Below are 20,797 nucleotides of genomic sequence, written 5' to 3'. Positions count from 1 at the left end.
GCAGGAGAAGACAACGGCCATAGGGAATTCCTGGGGTTGGTGATGGCACCTCCTGGTGACACCGGGGCGGTTTGGGACCCCACCAACACCTCCTCCCACCCCATGACCAGCCCAGGAGGTGCTTTGCGGGAGCTGCTGGGCAGTCCCCTGGGTGATCTTTGCCTCCAGGGAGGGCGAGCGAAGCAGAGAGGTGGCAGCGAGATCCTTCCCAGTGGGAGAAGGTGGAAATGCTGCTTCCTGCCAGGGGCGTGGGTATGTCCCCTCCTCTCCCAGTTGCCAGCAGGCAGTGGTCCCAGTGCCGCGATGCCCTGGCACCTCACCAGCCTCCAACCCTGATGCTAACAGAGGGTTGGATCTCCACTATGGCCTGACAAGGCTTTCCAAAAACTGGTTTGGGTCTGGAGGGAACCGTGTCTCTTCTTGTGCCGCGAGATGCTCGCCTGGACCCCAGAGGCTCGGGGAGGACCACCCGGGGCTGGGGGGGGAGCATGGAAGAGGGCGGTGGGTGAAGGAGACGGAGGGGGCTGTTCTAGCTGTGGCACGAGCTGTCCTTTTTTTGTATACAACGGTTGTAAATAAACTGCCTTGGCATTTCTTTTGTTTTCTCACGATCTGTGCAGTCTCTTGTGTGTGGCCTTTTTTTTTTGGGGGGGTGGGGTGGGCGCATCCCAGTGTCGCTTACACTGGGAAGGGGAAAGGGACTCGGGGGGAGTGGGGAAATAAGGGTGGAAGGCAGCACGTGCATCAGGGGGACGGGTCTGTTTTATCCCCATGCCCCAAACAACCCCAGCCTGGTGGGACCGCAGCAGATTTGGGCTCCTTTGGCCCTCCAGCGTTATCGGCCCCTTGCACCCGGCCGTGCGCCCCTGGGGCACGCAGAGGCGATGCTCTCCCACCACACACCCAGAGCAGGGAGCTGGAGCTAAACTTCGGCCATGTGCTGGGAGATGAGGAGTTGGCCGCCATGGGGAGGAAGCACGGAGGTAGATGGACACACGCCAAGGTCTACGCTGAGGCCAGATGACCCATTGGTCTATGCACGGAGTAGACAAAAGAAAAAGGTCATGTCCTCAGTGCCAGGAGAGGAGCCAGGGGGGTTCTTCTTCTCCAGCCCTATGGAGAAAGTGGTACCACTTCCTCTCTCATCTCTGCCCAGCCTTGAGAGAGGTGATGGCGCCAAAATTTAGCACCAGCCTCCCAGGGAGGCCAAGTGCCCATTCCTCCTGGGCCAAGGAGGTCCTCTCCGACCTGATCTTCTCCAATCTGGGCTAAGGAGGTTCTCCCTGACCCTGAGAAGCCTTGGAAGATGGGCATCCAACCAAGGAGCTGGTGGTCCCATGGGTGTGGGATTCAGTGCCAACATTAAGACAAATCCCAGGAGGGGATTCAAACCTCCCTGTGAACACAGCAGCCACGCTCAGGGGTTCCCATCACTCTCAGGTGCAACAGCAAAGGGTCCACATCAAAAGGGACCATGCAAAAAAGGACTTGGAGTCAGTGTTGAGGTGGCAGAGTCCACCATGGTCATACGAACCAGTGGGACATGAGTTAGCAACACCCAGAAGCCATGTGGGAGAGGACCTGGGGAGTGCAGAAGAGCTTGTTCCACCCAAGAAGGGAGGAGAAGCCACAGGGTCAAGAAGGCAAGGTGCATACATCTGGTACAGATGACGGCAACAGGAGTCTTGAGGGTGACCATCAGCAGACTTGTAGGAGCTGGGTAAGCCTGCAGCACATAAAATACTGCTCTGTTAGGTATATCGGATTTGAATAAACAAAGAATAATGAAATATACTCTTCTGCCATAGGACTCTGTGCTGTAGCCCACAACAGCATGTGCGTTGATGGGCACGAAGGGATGCAGGAACCATGACACAACGGAAAGAGGCACCCAAGCTGGGCTGAAGATGAAGAAAATAGGGAGAGACTAAAAGACCTACCTCCAAAGAGCCTTTAAAAGCATCCAGAAGCTTTGAGGAGGGTGGCAGAGAAGTGAGGAGCAGAGCCAGAAGAGCACAGCCCTCCCTGGGGTCAAGCCAGTGGGTGTCGGGGAGGAAAATGGGGCCCAAGGGTAAGAAGATGATGATGGGGACACATCTGATGGCACCAACACCGTCAGGAGGTGGCTGTTTGGAGGAGGCCATCTGAAGAGGATCAGGGTGAGTCAAAACCAGGCAAAATGTGATGCAGGTGGTGTCAGGATGCACAATCCTAAAAACTCCTGACTCTCTCCAGGCACCTGGAGCAGAAACCCACCCCACCCAAAACCACCTGCATCTCAGATCATCCTGCTCCGTGGCCCAAATCCCAGTGAACACGATCAGTGCTCCAGCAAGGCCTCAGAGCCTCATTTTTCTCCCACTGCTGTCAAGGGGGAGGGGTGATGATGGCTTAGGCTAAAGAGAGGTGATCCACCTCAGATAATCCCCTCCCTAAACTGATCAAGTTTTAATCTTTTCCATAATTTTCAGCATTGTGATTTAGAATAGCTAATGACCTTTAAAGGTCCCTTCCAACGCAACACATTCTATGATTCTATGTTTAACGTCCCTGTTCTTCTGTTCTTCTCCCTCCCTGGCTCTTTCTCTCCATCCTCGAGGAGTCTGAAGATCCAGCTCTCTGGCGATGGACGCCTCACTAAGGGTTATTTAATGACCATCGCTCCAGGAGCCCTTTGCTGCATTTCCTCCAGTCTCAGTTCAGATGCCTTTCCCAGCCATGGGACTGGAGACCCGTGGGACCACAGGCTGGTGGCCCTCCTAAAGCTTCTCCATCTCCAGTAGATTACAACGCGTCCTGATTATCACACAGATAGAACTACTTGCATTGACCCAACATGTCAGACGGAAACTGTCCTTGGATCTTCCTCTTTCTTTGGTAGCTGTGAGCCAAAACAACGCCAGGTCACGTAGCTGTTCCCCCAGCAAGACACACGCAGAGCCAGCCGCTGCTCCGCAGCAGGAACGTTGCGTGTCGGTGAGCGCAGGGGTCTGTAGGGCTGTGTGGTTAGTGCAGCCCTGCACAGGACCCGGTGGGGCGCCTGCCTCGCGGCTGCACTCGATGAGGCTCTGTCAATATGATTTCTTGCCCCCACATCACTTTGGACGGCACTATAATGGGGTCAGCCAAATTAACGAGGCCGGGGTCAGTCTGAGTGTGAAGGGGAAGGGAGGAAGAAGGAGCCAGGCTCGCAGTCGGGAGCCCTGTCCTGGGGAGAGTCGGACACGCTGTCCTCCCCCAGAGCAGCGTACGGGGTCATTTGATGGGCTCTAATGAGTTTCTTGCTTAGCCACGCTGCTGTGTCCTGCCCAAAGCCCCGTACCCAGCGGACGCATGGACCGGGACCATCACCTGTCCTCAGGGGAAGCCAACAGGGTTGTCAGCCCCACACAGGGGGAGAGGCAGGGGAGGTGTCCCCCTGTCTATGAGCTATGGGACATGAGCACCAGGAGTCCAGGCTTAGCCTTCCCTTTCTGTATGAGAGCCGCTTTTGCGGACACTGGCCCCACTTCTCTTCCCTCCATCCTGGGAGGAACTCAGGCACCCTCTGGCTGGATATGGGGCTTGCAGTGATGAGGCTTAGGCTGCTCTTAGCCTTGCCGGGGTACCAAATACCTTCATGTCACCACACAGAGCCATTTGAGATGCTGCCACAGTCTCCCACCTGGCTCCCAAGGGCCCTGTGTCCTGTGGGTCCCATGTCACCCTTTGCCCACCCCATGTGCCATGGGCCTCTGATAGCCCACGAGTCTCAAATGGCAGAAGACACCCACACCTGGGTGAGGGGTTAGAGCTCCGAGCCTCACACCTGGGCATCCCGCACCAAACACCGGAGAGCAGGGGATGGAGGCCAAATCCTTGCCTGCCTGGTAGAATCCTCTTCCGAAGCACCATCCCCCCAGCACGGCCAGGACATACAAGAGGAAAGCACAAAACAAAGGTGTGGTGCCTTCAAGGAACCTTCCAAGGAGATATTTCATGGCTGAGATCTGGACAGACCTTCTGCACATGATCCCAGCTCTACTGTTTGAAAAGCCAGATGCAATCCCATCCTTAAATCACAGCCCAAGCAAGACCTGTGCTATGAGTTGCACCTCCTGAACGTCAGAGGATGCCTGGGTGTCCTTCAGAGCAGACAGGACAGATGCTGCTCCGTTGCTGACCTGCACATGGGGAAACAAGTGCCCGTCACTGTGAAGCGACACGTAACAGATCAAAGCACCTACAGGAACAGCATCTTGGAAGTGCCTCCAAGGTGAATCTTCCTGCCACCAACCCGCTGCTGGGCTCTGGGTGCTTTTCCTGGCTCGTGCATCACCGACACTGTGCAGGGATGGTTCTGCTGTTTGATGTCCTTCCTCCAGTCCATACCCTCGTGCTGGTTTCTCAGAAATCATAAATTTGGGCAAGGTACCAGCCATTCATTCATGGGAAGCTGGCACTGGTGAGCATCAGGCATCATAACTCGCTGGGGCTTCTGTGGGGGACTAAGGGACGCTGTGTGAACCCCAAAACAGCATGAAAACCACATTATTCTGTCTGTTCCTCCAGCGTGCAGACTATCTGTGCACGAGAAGCTGTTGGGGCAAGGTGGAGGAGTCACATCTGAGGCAGGACAATTGTATACCAGGCACTCAGCATGTGTCCAGCATGAACTCCCTAACTGAAGGGGAGTTTTGGGGTGCAGGGCCTTGCAAAACCACCTGTACACGGGCAACCATATCAGTAATGCCATAGAAGGCCAAGATTGCCTCAATAATGACATCAGATATAAAAAATTTGAGTGTGGATGCAGCAGAATTGGGACCAATAAGGAAAAAAAAAAAAGTAACTAGGGGAAGACTGGGCTGAGAAAAAGAGGCGCTATGGCAGAAATAGAAAAAAAAAAGAGGAATGAGTTAAGGAACACAGGAGGATGGGATCTTTCGGTGGTCGGAGGATGGATGCCTACAGATGGTGGTGACGCTGACCTGGGGACCCAACCACGCAGGATGCCCTTGGACAACTTGCTGGACTCTTCATCAGGGCTATGTCCAAAAGACTTAGTGCAAGAGGGTAAAAAGGGAGACTCTTGCGCCCTGGGGTGAAGAGCTATGAGGAGGGAAGGAAGGTAAGACTAATTCAGCCTGTGATTCATGAGATTTAAGAGGGGTAGCTTTATCGTTGTGTTTAATAATGTGCAAAATCAGATCGTAGATTAATAATGATAACGCGATCATTAGTTAATTAGGTTGCTGCTTATTCAAGTGATTTATTATTTTCTTAGTAGGGTATTGCTTAACCAGGGGGCACCATGGCCTTTTGAACGCCTGCAGTCCAAAGAGGGAAGGTCGGACCCTGAAGGAATGGTGTTGTATCCGAGATACACGTGCCACGAGGCAAGAAAGCTCTCCTCCCACCACTGGTGGTGCCCAGATGTTCATGGCAAGCGGTGGTACAACAGCAGCATAGACCAGCCCGTTGCAACTCCCAAACACCATCCGATATGTCTTGGGAACACCACTCAAGGCAGACTACCAAGGCAAACCTAGCAGGGGGAAAGACAAACAACATTGGTTTACAATCTTGGGAATATTAGTTTGTCGGATGCTTGGAAGGCAACTTCTCTGCTTGATTTGCCCATGAAAAATGAGCGTTCCAGGCAAAATGTACGTTCAGAACAGTGTAAAAGCTACAGAAACCATCAAGGAGCCAGCAGAGCACCAAGCAGGAAACAAGTCGTTGGGAGGAACGGTGCTTTGTCTCCAACGCATCTGCCTTTCCCCTTCGCTGAACCCTCTTTGAACTCATCTGCGCGCATGAAACAGGAAAAAAGTAATCTAATTAAATATTCATCACCAAACGCAATCAGGGCTGAGGCCAAGTCCCATCCTCCATCTCTTGATCCTGGGAGGAGGCAAAGCCAGGAAAAAAGGAGGGTCTCTCACTGCAGCTACAAATGGAAAATGAAAAGTCAGCAACAACAAACTTTCGTTATCCAGAGTAAGGCAGTAAATAAAAGACTTAAAATCATCAAGTCTGATCATTCCTGCAGACCGCTTTTAGGGTGGATAGAAAATCCATCCAAAGTTCTTTGCCAGAAAAAGGGCAGAAAGGTGAAAATGGAATAGAAAATGGAAAACCCTCTGCGTTTTTTATTTTGAAATCTTTTCATTTGGAGTATTATTATGGCAGCTAGCTAATGTCCACGTGCGTAACACAATCCCTGCCAGAGAAGGCAAGGGCCACTGCAGACCTTCCTCCTCGTTTGCCCATGATGGCGTCCCTGGGCGGTGCATCCTGGCTCCCCTGGCTTTCCTCGGGGCCATCTCAGCACCTTGGAGCCACCCTAGCACATCCCTGGGGTGGTGGACCTGCAGACGCAGTGATGTGAATGGAGTAACTCTCCTGAGATTGGAGATTGGCTCATCATACGGCACAAGAACTGGTCCATCACATCCCACGTGGAAAACTCATACAGGATTGCTGGTTCTTTGCTTCCCTCTAAAATACCGCTGGGTTGACAGCCAGAGCACTCAACGTCTTCATTCAACGTAAGGTCCAGCCTCAGCGTGTGGCCAATTCCCATCACCCAGTCAACTCCATTAAGTCTCAAGCCTTGGGGATGCTCAAACCTACCAAGGACTGATGCTCCCCAGTGAACCGGCAAGCCACACACTAGTCTTAGCAAAGCCCTTCTCAGAAATCACCTCCATTTTTTTTAGGAGAGCTTTCACCACCGAAATACTTGTTGAAGGTCTTGACACCTCTGCTGTTGGTTCAATTCTCCCAAAAGCAAACAGGCAGCATGGTGGCTCGGCCCCTCTGGGATCTCCAGCATCAGTTTTTGCTCACAGCAAGCTATTTCCAGCCCTCTCTTCTCAACGTTCATTATGAGGTGAAAGGAAGATCATCCCAAGCTCCTTCATGGGGAGAGGTGGGGCCGGAAAGTGCGTGGTCGAATCATCATGACCACCTTCCTCAGGGAGTAGTAGTCTGTGTCCTTCCATGAGTACCACACGATACCGTCCGGCCCCAGGACCTTGCGGTTTTTAATGGAGTATCGGCCGCCCTGTGGTGCAGAGAAAGAAGGATGGTCAGGCATGGGAAATGCATGGAAGCCTCATCCAGATGGGATTATTGGAAAACCAATTGCTCTGAAACACCGGAGCAAAGAGCTTAATGAGGATGGGGTGAAAAGAGCATGTAAAGCCCAACATTTTCCCAATGGATCTGGCATCCATCCATCTCAGGCTGCATGAGCCACCCGTACCACAAGTTTCCACCATGCAGTCCCAAACCCCAGCGTGCAGAGGCGTCTCAATACTCATGTCTGGCCCATGGCACTGGAAAGATTGGACTGCCTTGGTGCCCAGCACTCATTTTGTTCCCTCCCTGGAGAGCAGAAGCTGGTCAAGCCAGGAAGGACTGCTATGATGTGAGGACCAACAGCCTCCTCCCAGCCCTGGACCTCATGTGCTAACATCTGTGCCCTCATCCCTCCACCTTTCCTTGTAGTACACCCCATTGAGGTTGGGAGAAAAGCACTGGTTGGAGAAAAAGCACCTTACACCCTCATCCCTCCACCTCACCTTGTAGTACACCCCGTTGAGGTTGGAGAAGAAGCACTGGTGGTACCACCAGCCTCCGTGGGAAATCTCAGCGCAGATGTTCCCCGAGTCGGGTGTGCTGAAGCTCCTCTTGTTGTGGTACCAGGCAAAGGAATCCTCCACCGTCCCGCTGAACCCATCCACGTGCAGGCGGTAATAGTTTGCCTCATCCTCAATGCTGCAAGCGACAAAGGTGGGACTGTTTAATGGGGAGTGCTTGGGTCTCCTTTCCAACCTGGGTACTGCATTCCTGGTGTGGACACCTAGCAATCATCGAGCTGCTCTGGCCAGCCTCCCTGCTGTGATTCATCATCTCTAGAAGCCGAAGATGTTCTATTTTTCCCTTCTGTGGGATGTGCATGATTTTCTCATGACTCAGGGCACTTGTTATAGGGTGGAACTGGGCAGACCAGACCGTGACTCTCAAACCACAATAAAGGTTGGACTGCGGCAGCTTTGGCAAGACAATCCCTCTAATTACACAGCACCGCCTCCTCTCCACGTAACAAGCATCCCGTTCTTCACCTCGGCTGAGCTAATTAGTAATCTGCCCCTGGGCTAGCAAAGGGTGAAGGTCATTGCCATTGCACGTGACATCTGATGAGAAAAGTTGGGGTGACCATTCAGGGCACACATCTGCTGGTGGAGGAGGTTCCACGGCACATTCAGGCAATGGGATTTTTTTTTTCCCCAGTAGTTTCATCATTTTTGGTGTCTACTCAAAGCCCTCGAGATTCAAGTGTCCATAAGGTGCCATGCTCCCTTGGACATCCTCCCATGGTGGCTTACTCCATGGTCACCACAAGCATTTCCAGTAGAGACAGAGGAGGAGTTCATCTGTGACAGTCTGGACAGACCTGGTCATCCCTGATTAAGAAAGGGTGTGGTATAGATAAATAAAACACCAGGAAGGGCTTTGGACACTGAAGGACGTTACATCAGGCCCAGCAAGTAAAAGCCATGAGTAAAGAGGGTAAAAATCAAAACACGACTCTAAACCAGGGAGATGCTGGAGGACCTACCCAACAAGGCCACAGGGTTCAAAACCCTGTTTTTAACATAGAGGTCAATAATTTTTTGAGAAAAAATACCCCTAATCAGCTGGGGACTGTCTGTTGGGTCCTACAGCTCCCTTAGCCTGGGGCTGTGGATGTTGGCCATGGCCGAATGACGCTGCACATTTGCTAGCTCACACCCAGGCTTCAACCTGGAGCAAAAATTGGTGGCCAAATCCAGGTGGGGAAGAAAGGATAGACAACCTGGGCCCAGTCTGAAGACCCATCTAGACAGAGTCACCCTGACCACAATGGGGTTTCCATGCCTGAAGGTCTTCTGGCATTGAACCAGCTACGTCTATGAGAACCAGGGAAGGCCATCCCACTTTCTACCTGAAGACCTGGTAGAAGGCATGCTTGTGTTTGTTGTTCCAGTCCTCCAGGTCGATGCGTAGAGAGTAGTCCCCTTGGCTCGTCATCTTGTGGATGTTCTCATTGCCCAGCCAGAATTCGCCATTGAGGTCCCCAAAACCCTCCTTGTACTCATTCCAAGTTCGGTTGAAGTCAACTGAGCCATCCTGACGTCTCTGGATGACTGTCCAGCCCCCACCTGCCAGGAGAGAGATAACATAAAATGGGAGTCTGCAGGGAGTGTCCAAGGGTCCCAGACAGACCCCTTGCTCGTGTAACCTCTGAGGATCCACCTACAGCTCAGCAAGGTGTCTCTTTGTCGTGTGCCCTCTCACCAATTGGCAAAATACAGTGTGGGTTGCTGCATGGGGATAAAACATCACTTTTATCAAATTCAAGCATCATTTGAGCCCATCGTAGCTCAAGAAGAAAGTCTCCCACCTCTCCCATGTTGGTTCGTGATGGTGTTCCCCTGTTGGCTGCCAGAGGGTCATTCCAGACCTTAAGGTGGTTTTAAATGAGAGATGGTAGTTTTCGGGAGGCTAATGCTTTGGGACTGGAACGAACTAGAGATCCCGGAGTCTGGAGATTAATATGTACTGTTCCTGCAGCACCACAGAGGCACACGAGCTCTCCCAGTATTGTCTCACTGCCTCCATCTGCTCTCCCATCTGTTCAAATCCCGCTCTTATTTCATTCCAATACTGTAAGCTTGAGGTGGGGAGGGGACACGGGACTTGGGCCATCTTTTTATTTGCTGTTTGTACAGCCTGTTACTCTACACTGTCCAAGATTGTGTTGATGGTCATGCAAATAATAGTAATGACATAACAGAGACCACGTTGTCTGAACAGCCTGTTTCTTAACGAGCACGTGCATCCCAAAGCTGCAATCACCTCTAGATCCTCCAATAGGCAAGATACCTACACATGGGGAGCTGAACCCCTTCCTCCAGCATGGGATGTGTGGATGTGACACATCCGTCCGGGCTGGAGTAGATCCACAGGGCAAGGAACTAACAATCCACCACCCCATTTCCCTGACGATTTCCATCATTCTTCCAAAACACAAGGGTTGCAAACTAATTTTGTTAGTAAGTTTGTGCCTCAGGATGACACTAGTGTGGTCCGTACGGATATTTGCACAGCAAGGGTGTGGGGAGGTCACCTTCTCTCTCATTTACACTCCAAAATACCTGTGGGAGAGTCTACGTCCCACCTCCTCAATTCAGCACAGCTACAATTAGCGGTTGCCCCCTCAACTTCCCAGAGATGCTCCAGACACCCCTCAGTGACCAGCTGCTACTCCAGAAGGGCTTGTTTCCCTCAGCCCTGTGTCATATCCACTAGTGCGTTGCAAATATCTTTGATGCATGAGGACACCTCCAAGAGCACTAAACGCCTGTATTTAAGCAGCTGAATCCCAGCCATGATGTCTGGTTTGAACTGTTCATCCAAACCCCTTCTACAGCCAGCAGAGAGGACGAGTCCTCTGTCCCTGGAGAAGAGTCCCTCTGGAGATGCTGCTCTCACTGACAATAAAGTAGCCTTAGAATAACTCAGATACAAGACACAACTCTCAGGTTAGACAAATCCCACCCAAAGCTCTGCTGGAAGATGACGTAGGCGCCTCCTGCAGTACCTTCGGTGTCCATCTCACACAGCACTTCGATGGGCATCCCACCGACCGAGGGCATGATGCTGTAGACTCCAGACCGCCGGAGCCCATTGTAGTAGACGGAAGCACAGTCGATGGGGCAGTTCCTGGCATGCTTCACCTCTGAGCGAGAGAGCAGAGAGACACGGCGGTTAGTGCACAGCGTGGAGGAAGGGGCACGCAACCAAAACCAGCACAGTTTACATGCAATAATGATGCCGAGCCGGACAAATAATCCTAGATTCAGGGCTGCTTCTGAAGCTGAAAACCTCTGTAGCACACCGGCTTCATGCCTGAGTGTGGTGGGCTTATTAGTGATGAGGTTCGTTAGCGCAGATCTGCACTTAAGGATGTTGTGGCTGGGGAACAGTCTTCAGTTCAACTATTTTTTTAATGGCAACACAGAAATTACAGAATCACAGAAAGGTTTGGGTGGGAAGGGACCTTTAAAGACCATCCAGTGCCACCCCCTGCCCTGGGCAGGGACACCTCCCACCAGCCCAGGTTGCTCCAAGCCCCGGCCAACCTGGCCTTGAACCCCTCCAGGGATGGGGCAGCCACAGCTTCTCTGGGCAACCTGGGCCAGGGGCTCACCACCTTCACACCAAAGAATTTCTTACTGATATCCAATCTAAATCTCCCCTCTTGCAGTTTGAAGCCATCTTTCCTTGTCCTGTCACTACATGCCCTTGTAAAAAATCCCTCTCCAGCTTTCTTGTAGGCCACCTTCAGACACTGGAAGAGGCTACAAAGTCTCCTCAGAGCCTTCTCCAGACTGAACAAAGATAAGTTTTGTCAGGCTCACACCAAAAAGGTCCTATCCGTTGATAAGGTATAGGCGGCTTCTCCAGCAATGGTTGGTGCAGATAATAGCAGAAGGTTTCTCTTCCCCCGAACTGCCTCTGTGGGTTTTGTCATACAAGGAAAAGGCATCAAAATCATTCTGGAGAACGTAAAGACGTTTTTAACTGGGATATGTCAGGCGGGATTTGTTTCACCTGGCACCAGCCATCTATACTTCAGGCAGGGTCTCAGCTAGTCCTCAGAGGCTTCTCCAGAGGGCAGCTCCTCCTGGTTTTACATGGGAGAGCAGAGAAGAGCCACTCTCCTTGTCTCCCTCTATCACCTACCACAGGGGCTGAGCTGAGTTGTCTGCACAGAGCTGCACGGTGACATCTGAAATGCCCTGGGACATCCTGTCTGGCTTTCAGCTTTCAACAGTCCCATGTAGGTCCTCTCGTGTATCTGCCAGGCTTATATGGGTGTCCCAGATGCTCTGGAATATTTCGGGTGGCACTAGACATCAGCTGAACTGAGACACTAGTCATAGCAGTGGAAAGAGCACGTTGAATTGCTCTTGGTCCATGCGCTGTTTGCCTCATTATCTTAAATATCCAGCTCACGCGGGGACACGCATATGTAGACACGCAACATGAAGCATCCTCACCTGCGAGCTGAGCCTCCCTGGTGGGATGAATCCCACCCTCAGAAGGAAAGGCACAAAGGTCATACAGCTGGTTCCCCTTCCTTTTACACACACAGCTAGACCAGCCCGCAGCACAGCGTGGCCTGGATACCGGACTGGGATCACTGGGAGAGCCAGGAGCCTGAGGGAAGGCAGGGAGCATGCGTGGGAGATGGCCCTTCCACGAAGCACACAGAAAGGATGAGACCACGGGACTGGCAGACGATGCACGCTCCTGGTGGATGGGAATGTAAATCCCGGGGGGAATGATGGATGAAGAGCTGCGACATCCCAGCCCACCAACTGGAGAGCATGGTGGCTGGGAGGTCCCACGCAGGCTGCAGGCTGGTGACAGACCGGCGACATCCTTTGAGGATGCTATGGCAGGGGGTTGGAACTAGATGATCTTTAAATGATCATCTTTAAGATGATCTTTAAGACCCAAACCTTTCTATTATTCTATAACCTGCCTCACGAGAGGCTGTAAGGGTGAAGCTCCCCCTCCCAGCCAGCCCCAGCACCTCCCCATCACCTGGATGGTGCATCTCCTCCTGCAGCCGCATCTCGGCGGGGCCGAGGCAGGTGGGGTTGCGCCAGGCCCAGTCGGTCAGCACGGAGATGTTGTTGATCTGCGCCTGCATGTCGTAGAGCAGCGTGGCCTGGATGTGCTGCAGGGTGCTGGCCTCGCTGTACCGATGCTCCAGGTCCTGCACCCGTTGGGCCAGGCTGTGGTTGCGGCCGGCCGCCTCCTCGTGCTGCGGGCAGGGAGAAAGGTGGGATGGGGGCGATGCCTGGAGACCGGCGCAGAGTCAGGGGCATGGACCCGAGACCCCCACGGATGGGAGCAAGAGGGCAGAGGAGCATTCGCTGCATGCACCGACAGAGACCAAGGACCCCAAGGATGGTGCTCACACCCTCACCCTTCACCCTCCAGCCCCATCCCAGCCCCCAGCCCACCGTGGGAGCCACGGGCAGCTTGATATTGCCAGGTTCTGGGGCAGGCAGGGCAAACGCAGGCAAGCCAAGGGCTGCAAGAGCAGGGCAAGAATACAGGATTCCTCTCCAAACGCCCCCCAGTCTGCAACCCATTGCAACATGGATGTGGCCTCTACCTATTTAGCAACCAGGGTTGGAGTTTCCTCCCGAAACGCTGCCCAATCTCCCCTTGAACCATATAATGTTTTCATAAGGAGCTCCACAGCTTATCTACGCATTGTGTGATGAGACACCTCCTGCTTTTTGGGCAACAGCTGGTGTCCTGATAAGAGGAATGATGGCATCCCGTGTGTGATACAGGACTCAAGCTCCTTTCATGACCATTTTTCCTGCGTGTTTTTAGGAAAGCCAGTCTCTGATCTTGTGTAAAGCTGGCTGGAGATGCCCACAGCTCGTACCAGGAGATGGACACCCCAAGCCCCACCAGCATGCATGGAACATGGCCCAGATGCAGTCAGTGCAGACACGCTCGCCTCTCTTGTTCAGTGCTCCCTGTCCATTAGATGGCAGAGCAAGCCTTGAACAGCACCTCCAAAATCCCACAGCAGCCTGGGAACCCCCCCTTCCTCCCCTGGGCAATGCGACAGCTCTACACTGAGCTCCCCAACCCCTCCCGAGGGTCCATCAGTCCCAGGCCCCCGTCCGCTCTGGAGGGATGCTGGTTCTCCATCAGCACTGCCCTTCTTTGTCCCCTCATCGGGACATCTCTTCCTCCATCACCCGCTTGGGCTCACAAGCCACTCCAAGACCCTGAAAATGCTGCGTGGTGCCATCAACGCACCTGAGGGATGGGATGCCATCCCGAGGGACCTGGACAGGCTGGAGAAGTGGGTCCCTGTGAACCTCATGAAGTTCAACCAGGCCAAGTGCAGGATCCTGCACATGGGTCAGGGAAATTGCAAGCACAGATCCAGGCTGGGTGGAGAATGGATGGAGAGCAGCCCTGAGGAGAAGGACTTGGGGGTGTTGGTGGGTGAGAAGCTCCACAGGAGCCGGCACCGTGCGCTGGCAGCCCAGAAACCCCCCGCAGCCTGGGCTGCATCCCCAGCAGCGTGGGCAGCAGGGCGAGGGGGGGATTCTGCCCCTCTGCTGCGCTCGGGGGAGACCCCCCTGCAGTGCTGCCTCCAGCGCTGGGGCCTCGGCACAGGAGAGACACGGAGCTGTTGGAGCGGGGCCAGAGGAGGCCCCGGAGATGCTGGGAGGGCTGGAGCCCCTCTGCTGGGAGGACAGGCTGAGAGAGCTGGGGGGGTTCAGCCTGGAGAAGAGAAGGCTCCGCGGAGACCTTCCAGCCCCTGCCAGTCCCTCAAGGGGCTCCAGGAAAGCTGGGGAGGGACTCTGGAGCAGGGAGGGGAGCCGTGGGACGAGGGGGAAGGGTTTTACACTGGAAGAGGGGAGATTGAGATGAGATATTGGGAAGAAATTCTTTGGTGTGAGGGGGGTGAGCCCCTGGCCCAGGTTGCCCAGAGAAGCTGTGGCTGCCCCATCCCTGGAGGGGTTCAAGGCCAGGTTGGCCGGGGCTTGGAGCAACCTGGGCTGGTGGGAGGTGTCCCTGACCCAGGGCAGGGGTGTTTAAAGTAGATCAACTTTAAGGTCCCTTCCAACTCAAACCATTCCGTCATTCTATAAAAATAAGTGAGCTTACTTTCTCACCTCCCTGTCCTCAGCATCAGGGGCAAATCTGGATTTCTCAAGTGTCCGTCCAAGCTTGTGGCTTTATTAAATATCCCTGGGGACACAGAGATCTGGCACTTGACTCATCACTGCCTGCAAAACTGCAGTGGTGTTGCTGAGGGTCGGGGATGTCCTTCAGCTGGAAGGGGTTTGCATGCCCAGAGGATATTTTCTTCCCTTCCAGCTGCTCCCAGGACCCAGTTCACACCTCACTCCCCATTCCTGCCGGGACAGGTCTTGGTTTGTTATTCCCCGGAGATGGCGTCACTGCTGCTGGGTTATTGAAGCAGTAACTTATGGTTTTACGATATCCTTCCCAACGCTGCTTGAGCAGTGCCTGCGTGACGCTGCTAAAAAACCATCAAGCCTCTACCCCAAAATCCAGAGCCGCTGGATAGGCAGGGTCAGCAAAGTGGGAATGATGGCGTGCAACGACACGATGCTTTCCTGCTCAGGATGGCAATGTCTCCGGCTCTACCATAAATCAGCCGTCCCCCCGACCTGCTCTGCGAGCTGTGACCGATACCGGCTTCTTCCAGCTCCCTTCACCCACGCAGCAGCTCTCCCGGTAAACCCCGTGCCGCTTTCTCCCAGACAGTCCCCTCCTCCACACTTGATACCTGGAGTTTTTTCCTGCTGCTGATTAAAAACGGCCCAGCCCGACCGCCGCGATGGTGCCCTGACGCTGCTCCCACCCCCGCATCCCTCTGCTCTGCCGGGAAACGGGGATGTAGTTTTGCCCAGCGGGATCCTGCTCTCTGCATTCCCCAGCCACGGAAAAGCTATAGGACTACAAATGGAAAGGGAGGGATGGGCGAGGGCGTTCTTTTTTGCTCCCTAAATCGCAGCGGGAGGAGGGAAGCATGGCAGTGGTGGGGTCAACCCGCCTGACCCAACTTGGGTGTCCCCGTCAGGCGGAGAGGAGCTGTGACCTGGAAGAGCCTGTGGCTCTCATCCAGCTCAGAAAGGGATGCTGAGCTCAGAGAGACATCTCCGCTCGGGCAGACGAGCCCACGCCAAGCTCCTGGAGAAATAAGTGATGGCAAACCCCCGGGAGACCAACCAGCAGCAGCCGGCAGCTGATTTATGAAGGCGGATTAAGGGAGCAACAGCTCCTCGGTGGGAGGAAGGGAGGCGGAGGAGACCTCCCCAGCAGGGAATTCGGCAGGGCGGCTCCTGGGAGATGCAAAGGGATGCGGGAGGAAAGCGGCTTCCCAGGCTAGGCACAGGAGTTGGGAAGTTGGGCCAGGACAATGCAGTGGGAAAATTCCTGACGGGAAAGTGCCAGCACCAGCGGGGAGCGGAGGAGAAGCGGCTCCGCAGCCATGGCTGCCTCTGGTTTCCTCCATTCACCCGTAATTCCCCGCACAGCGCTCACCTTCGCTTCTCGCTTTTCCCCTCTGACGGTGCTTGGAGGGCGGTAGGACACACTCATTGCCCAGCCCTCCAGATTCTGTTTCCTTCCTTCCTCTTCCGGGCCTCCCACCCTGTTATTTTTAAGACTCATGGAAAAAAATGGAGGTTGGAAGAAATGGTTGGAGGTCTCCAGCCCACCCCCCTGCAGAAAGCAGGGCCAATGTCCAAGCTGGGTGCTCAGGGTCTTTTCCAGTCGAGGGCTGAAACTCTCTACAGATGATCTCAGAAGATCTCAGAGGATGTCCCCTTTCTCAGTGCGGTGGTATCTTGGTGGCACGGAGGTCGCTGCCACTGTCCCCCAGGTAAGAACCACTTGGAGACACCTAGGTAGGACCTAGGACCTGGCTGCTCCAGGACACCTGGGTGCTCCTTGTGCCCCTCTGCTCTCCTTGTAGGGTGAGGAGCCCAGCAGCACCCCACAGCACCCACAGCTCCTTCAGAACTGCTCACCTGGGCTCCCGTTGAGGAGAAACAAGCTCCACCAACTCATCCCATCCTCCAGGAGACATCCAAGAGGTCCTAGCAGCATCTATGTCTGCGTTCACTGCTCATATCTCTACGAGATGGGCTGGATCCCATGGACACCCTTGCATGGCAGACGTGGGAGGTGGGCGAGAGGAATCCCACCCTTAGGTGCTGCTCCAGAAGCATCCCTCTCCACCAGCTTCTCCCCAGCTGCCAATCATCGGCTCTGCTGTGAGAGCACCCAGTCTCTGTCTAATGCTGATTCAGTACAAAAAAAAATTAGCAAATAGCAGGGAAAGGAATAATAAACTTCAAAAAATGACGGAGAAGGTGCCAGGCAGGTGAGAAGGGAGACAACTAGGAAGAGCAGAGGCTTCAGCCACTGCTGATGGGCCAGGAAGGGACCTGCTGGGGCTTTGAACAGGGTCCACCTGAGCCCTGCAGCAGTTAAGAAGGGGTACACACAATTATCAGGAGTATTATGGGCTGGTGGGACTCTGCGGGACTTGTTCTGGGGTGTTCAGGGGAAAAGTGGTGAAGGGATGGAGGGTCAGGGTGGGTGGGGTGGGGAATGAGTGTAGGAAAATGGAGAGATGGGGGGCTTCAAAAGGGCTGGACATGCTTTAACCTGCTGCCAGTCAGTGCCCTTGTCCGCCTGCTGTTCTGTCTCCTCTTCCTATGCAGTCCTTGCCTTAGATTTTATTTTTTCAGCGTAACCTCGCTCTCTCCCATGTGTGAGTGCTGCAGGGTCTAAGTGCCGGCAGCTGGAGGGACGTGGGCCATGGAGCTCACAGGTCTAGGTCAGGGTGGACATGCATGGCCATGTATATATGTGTATGCATATGATATACATGCGTATGTGTATGTCTACGTGCACGTGCGTGTGCGAGGGGTCTAAACACCAGCAGCTGGGAAGACTTGGGAGTGTTTGTGTTTCCCCAGCCAATTTGATTGGGTGTGTGTAACTCGTTTGCAAAATTCAAGCTGGACCAGCTGGCGAGCAGGAGGAGACCGACATGCAGGGTAAGGAGGTGCAGGATCTGGGCATGGATATTAGATGGACTGAGAGCCTGTGCTCCACCGAGCGTCCTGTTGGAGGCCATCAACCCAGCTCCCTCGACACCCACCACCAGGCAACCCACATCTCCAAAGGGAGACTGGTTCTCCTCCCTCTTCCCTCTGACTCCGAAGAGACCCTGCGCAACCGCCCTAGACCAAACACCTTGCCTTTAGATGGGTCATTTCAGAGCCTGGAAATGAAGACTGGATTAAGAGGATGAACACTGCAGGGAAAATATTTAGAGCACCATCATCCATCTCCCTCCTCAGCTCTGAGACGAGGAGCTCAGTGAAAGAGCTGCAGCTCCAGGAAGCACAGAAGCATGTTTTGGGGCCAGCGCGGGGAGCTGGGATTGGGGAAGGACAGATTGAACAGTCCTAAGGGACAAAATATCACCAGGGGATGGATGTGGGAAGTCAGGACACCAAAGACCTATTGCAACAGCTTGTCCCAGTGCAAGTGCAAGGACAAAACGGCAGAGGTGCAGTGGAACATCTCGCTCCCGCCAAGACGCCCACCCAACGGTGTGGCCATCACAACGCTCAAAGAGCCCTGCAGCCCCCGGCATGGCCTCGCTCTCCCTGCGAGGCTGCTCCAAGGAGGCTTTCCAAACCTGGAGCCCAAGGGCAAGGATGAAAGGAAGCCAAATAGAGAATAAATCAGCCCCAGATGTAGAACTTATCCGACCTCGTCTCCTCCAAGAGCAAAGACAAGGGTGCTCTTCACCCTGCGGTCTCAGTGCTCTTCCAGCTGACACCAGTGGATTGCTGCTGTGCTGTTCCTCTGTGCACCTTGTCAACATCCCAGTGAGACATCTTAGCTGGGAAACGGCTCCGACAGCCAGCAAAAACACACCCTGCTCCCTCCCTGATCCTGGCTACAACCCTGGACAAGCTGCTGCTCACCACCGCCGACAGCCAAGGCAAGTGATTGCCGGGCAAAATCCCATGGCAGTGCCAAACATCGGAGAGCTTCAGAGGTGCCAAACAAGGTTGGAAAAATGTATAAACGTGAAGCTTCAGGCTGCGGGGCTGGTGGATGGAGCTGGGGTGGGATGAGCACCAGAAAAGGAGACTACAGGAAGGGTGTCAGACGGTGGAGGTCAGGGCTTCTCCAGCTCAGCCATGGCCATCAGAGATGTGGTCCTTCCAAAACTCCAGGTCTAATCTGGGATCCCGATATGGGCAATGGGATGGATCAGCAACCCCCCTAGGCAGGCTTGAAGACGGAGAAGGTAGCACGGATAAAACACTGAAGGGTTTGTGGCAAATGTTAAGAAAGATCAGCCCTGGAAGGCTCCTGAGCCATCACAGTGGGAGCAGCTGGGGTTTAAGGGAAGTCCCAGCCCATGGTCAGGACAACACCATATGCTTCACCGGGTGTCCGCCCCCTGCAACTGCTGGGAGCTGGAAGGGGCCATGGGGAGGGACCATGGGCACCCACATGGAGGTGGTCTGCCAAAGGCAGCCCTTTACCTGAAGCTCGAGGACTTTGATGCGGTGACGGTGGTTCCTCAGCTCCTCTTGCAGCTCCGAGATCAGCTCCCGCAGCTCCAGGACCTGCTGCTTGCGCTCCTCGTTCTCATGGAGCCAGTAGGACACCTCATCGGTGCAACGAAACATGTCCGGGCATCGCTGCTCATCCCCCTGCGGCAAGGTGGCCACGATCTTACAGCGGCCGTTGGGCAGCACCTGGTTGCTGTATTCCCCGCACCGGATGAGTCCCGTGCCCTCCTGGGGACCCCCGTGGTCTCTGTACGCCGCGGGCAGGGATTTCTGCAGCGAGGGGCTGCTCAGCGTGGCCAGGAGGATGAGGGATAGCAAACCCACCCTGGCAGAGCTGGTGCCGGGGCAGACCTCCATCAGGCAGGTGAGGATGGTCCCCGGGGATGACCCCACGTGTCTCATCATCGAACACCGTCGGGGAGAAAGGTGTGAATCCCCAGGGCATAACACCAGGTCTTTTCCCAAGAGCTAGCGGGTGAGGTTGCAGCTTTGTGGGAACCGAACATCCGTAGGGATCCCAGAGCTCCTGCCAAAGGGGTCACTGTAGGCAAGGGACCCGTCTGTCCCCATAGAGCATCCTCCCTGGTGTCCCCCCGTGGCCACCAAGCTGGGACCAGCTCCAGCGGGAGATCCCCTGTTCTCCTGGCCAGGCTCCACCAGCTTCGTGGGAGGCGTTTCCCCTCCTGCAGAGCTGCCCGTTGGCTTGGAGGGTGCTGAGGTCTGGCCGGGGGCGGTCAGCCCCTCCGTCAGGGCTTTCTGCCCACGCAGGACCGTGCACGGGAAGGACCAGGCTACCCTGTATGGGGTATCCCACTACGCCGTCACTCCCTGAAATGGGAACCAGAGCAAGGAGACAGGTGACGGAGAGGAACGACGTGCAACCAGCCCTCCCCACCATGCTGCCCACCCACAGCAAACCCTCCAGCCATCCCCATGGCCCAGGGACACAGGGCATGGGTTTAGGGCCCTCTCCATGTCCCTGTCTGTGACATTTTCCTGGCAAATGTAACTATAAATGGAGTTATCAAGTGAACTGTGTCCATCTACATGGGTAGCCCAGACCACCAACCCACCCTTGGGCAGGGTTAGACCACCAGCCCATCCCGGGGGCAGTCTGGATGGGCCCTGGCCGTGGGCTGGTTGCCCCATGTGGGCTCAGGTCCAAGGGGGGGCGGAAGGATGGTAGCCTGGCCACCATCCAGGTGAGACAAATGTACAACTTGGTCCCATTTTTCCAGAGAAATCGGGCTCCTCTTGCAGCCAGAGCTGCCTCCTGATCCCTGCCAGACACCAGGGCTCCCAGCCCCATCACTCTCCGAGTCTGCTCCCAAGGTTTCTCCCAACCAAAAGCCATCCCCATCCCACTCCGGTGAGGATAGGGAACTGGGAAGGATGCCACGGATCCCCAGCAGCACCCCAGCTCCCAACATACCTTCAAAAGTCCTGGCCGGGCTCTCCAGTGGCAGGAGCAGAGATCAGCGAGCACCGACTGGCCATGGGGAGCGAGGTGTGATTTAGGGGGCACTAAATGCTTATTCCCCCTGATCCTATCACCGCACTATAAATAG

At 54.6% G+C, this 20,797-nt stretch overlaps 1 protein-coding gene across 1 annotated transcript; it reads right to left on the bottom strand.

The window, feature by feature from the left end:
- Positions 1-6,904: 6,904 nt before the first annotated feature.
- LOC128907798 (angiopoietin-related protein 7-like) lies at positions 6,905-19,634 on the bottom strand. The gene is made up of 6 exons (XM_054197053.1): positions 19,200-19,634; positions 12,649-12,871; positions 10,637-10,774; positions 8,975-9,194; positions 7,572-7,767; positions 6,905-7,051 (listed from the first exon to the last, which is right to left on the bottom strand). Exons 1-6 carry the CDS (start codon positions 19,632-19,634, stop codon positions 6,905-6,907), a joined length of 1,359 nt encoding a protein of 452 aa, XP_054053028.1.
- Positions 19,635-20,797: the final 1,163 nt, after the last annotated feature.

This window comes from Rissa tridactyla, chromosome 3 (genome assembly GCF_028500815.1).
Source record: "Rissa tridactyla isolate bRisTri1 chromosome 3, bRisTri1.patW.cur.20221130, whole genome shotgun sequence".
NCBI classification, from domain to species: Eukaryota; Metazoa; Chordata; class Aves; order Charadriiformes; family Laridae; genus Rissa; species Rissa tridactyla.
The sequence above is the reverse complement of the archived record's forward strand: the minus strand, read 5'-3'. Positions and strand labels throughout refer to the sequence as shown.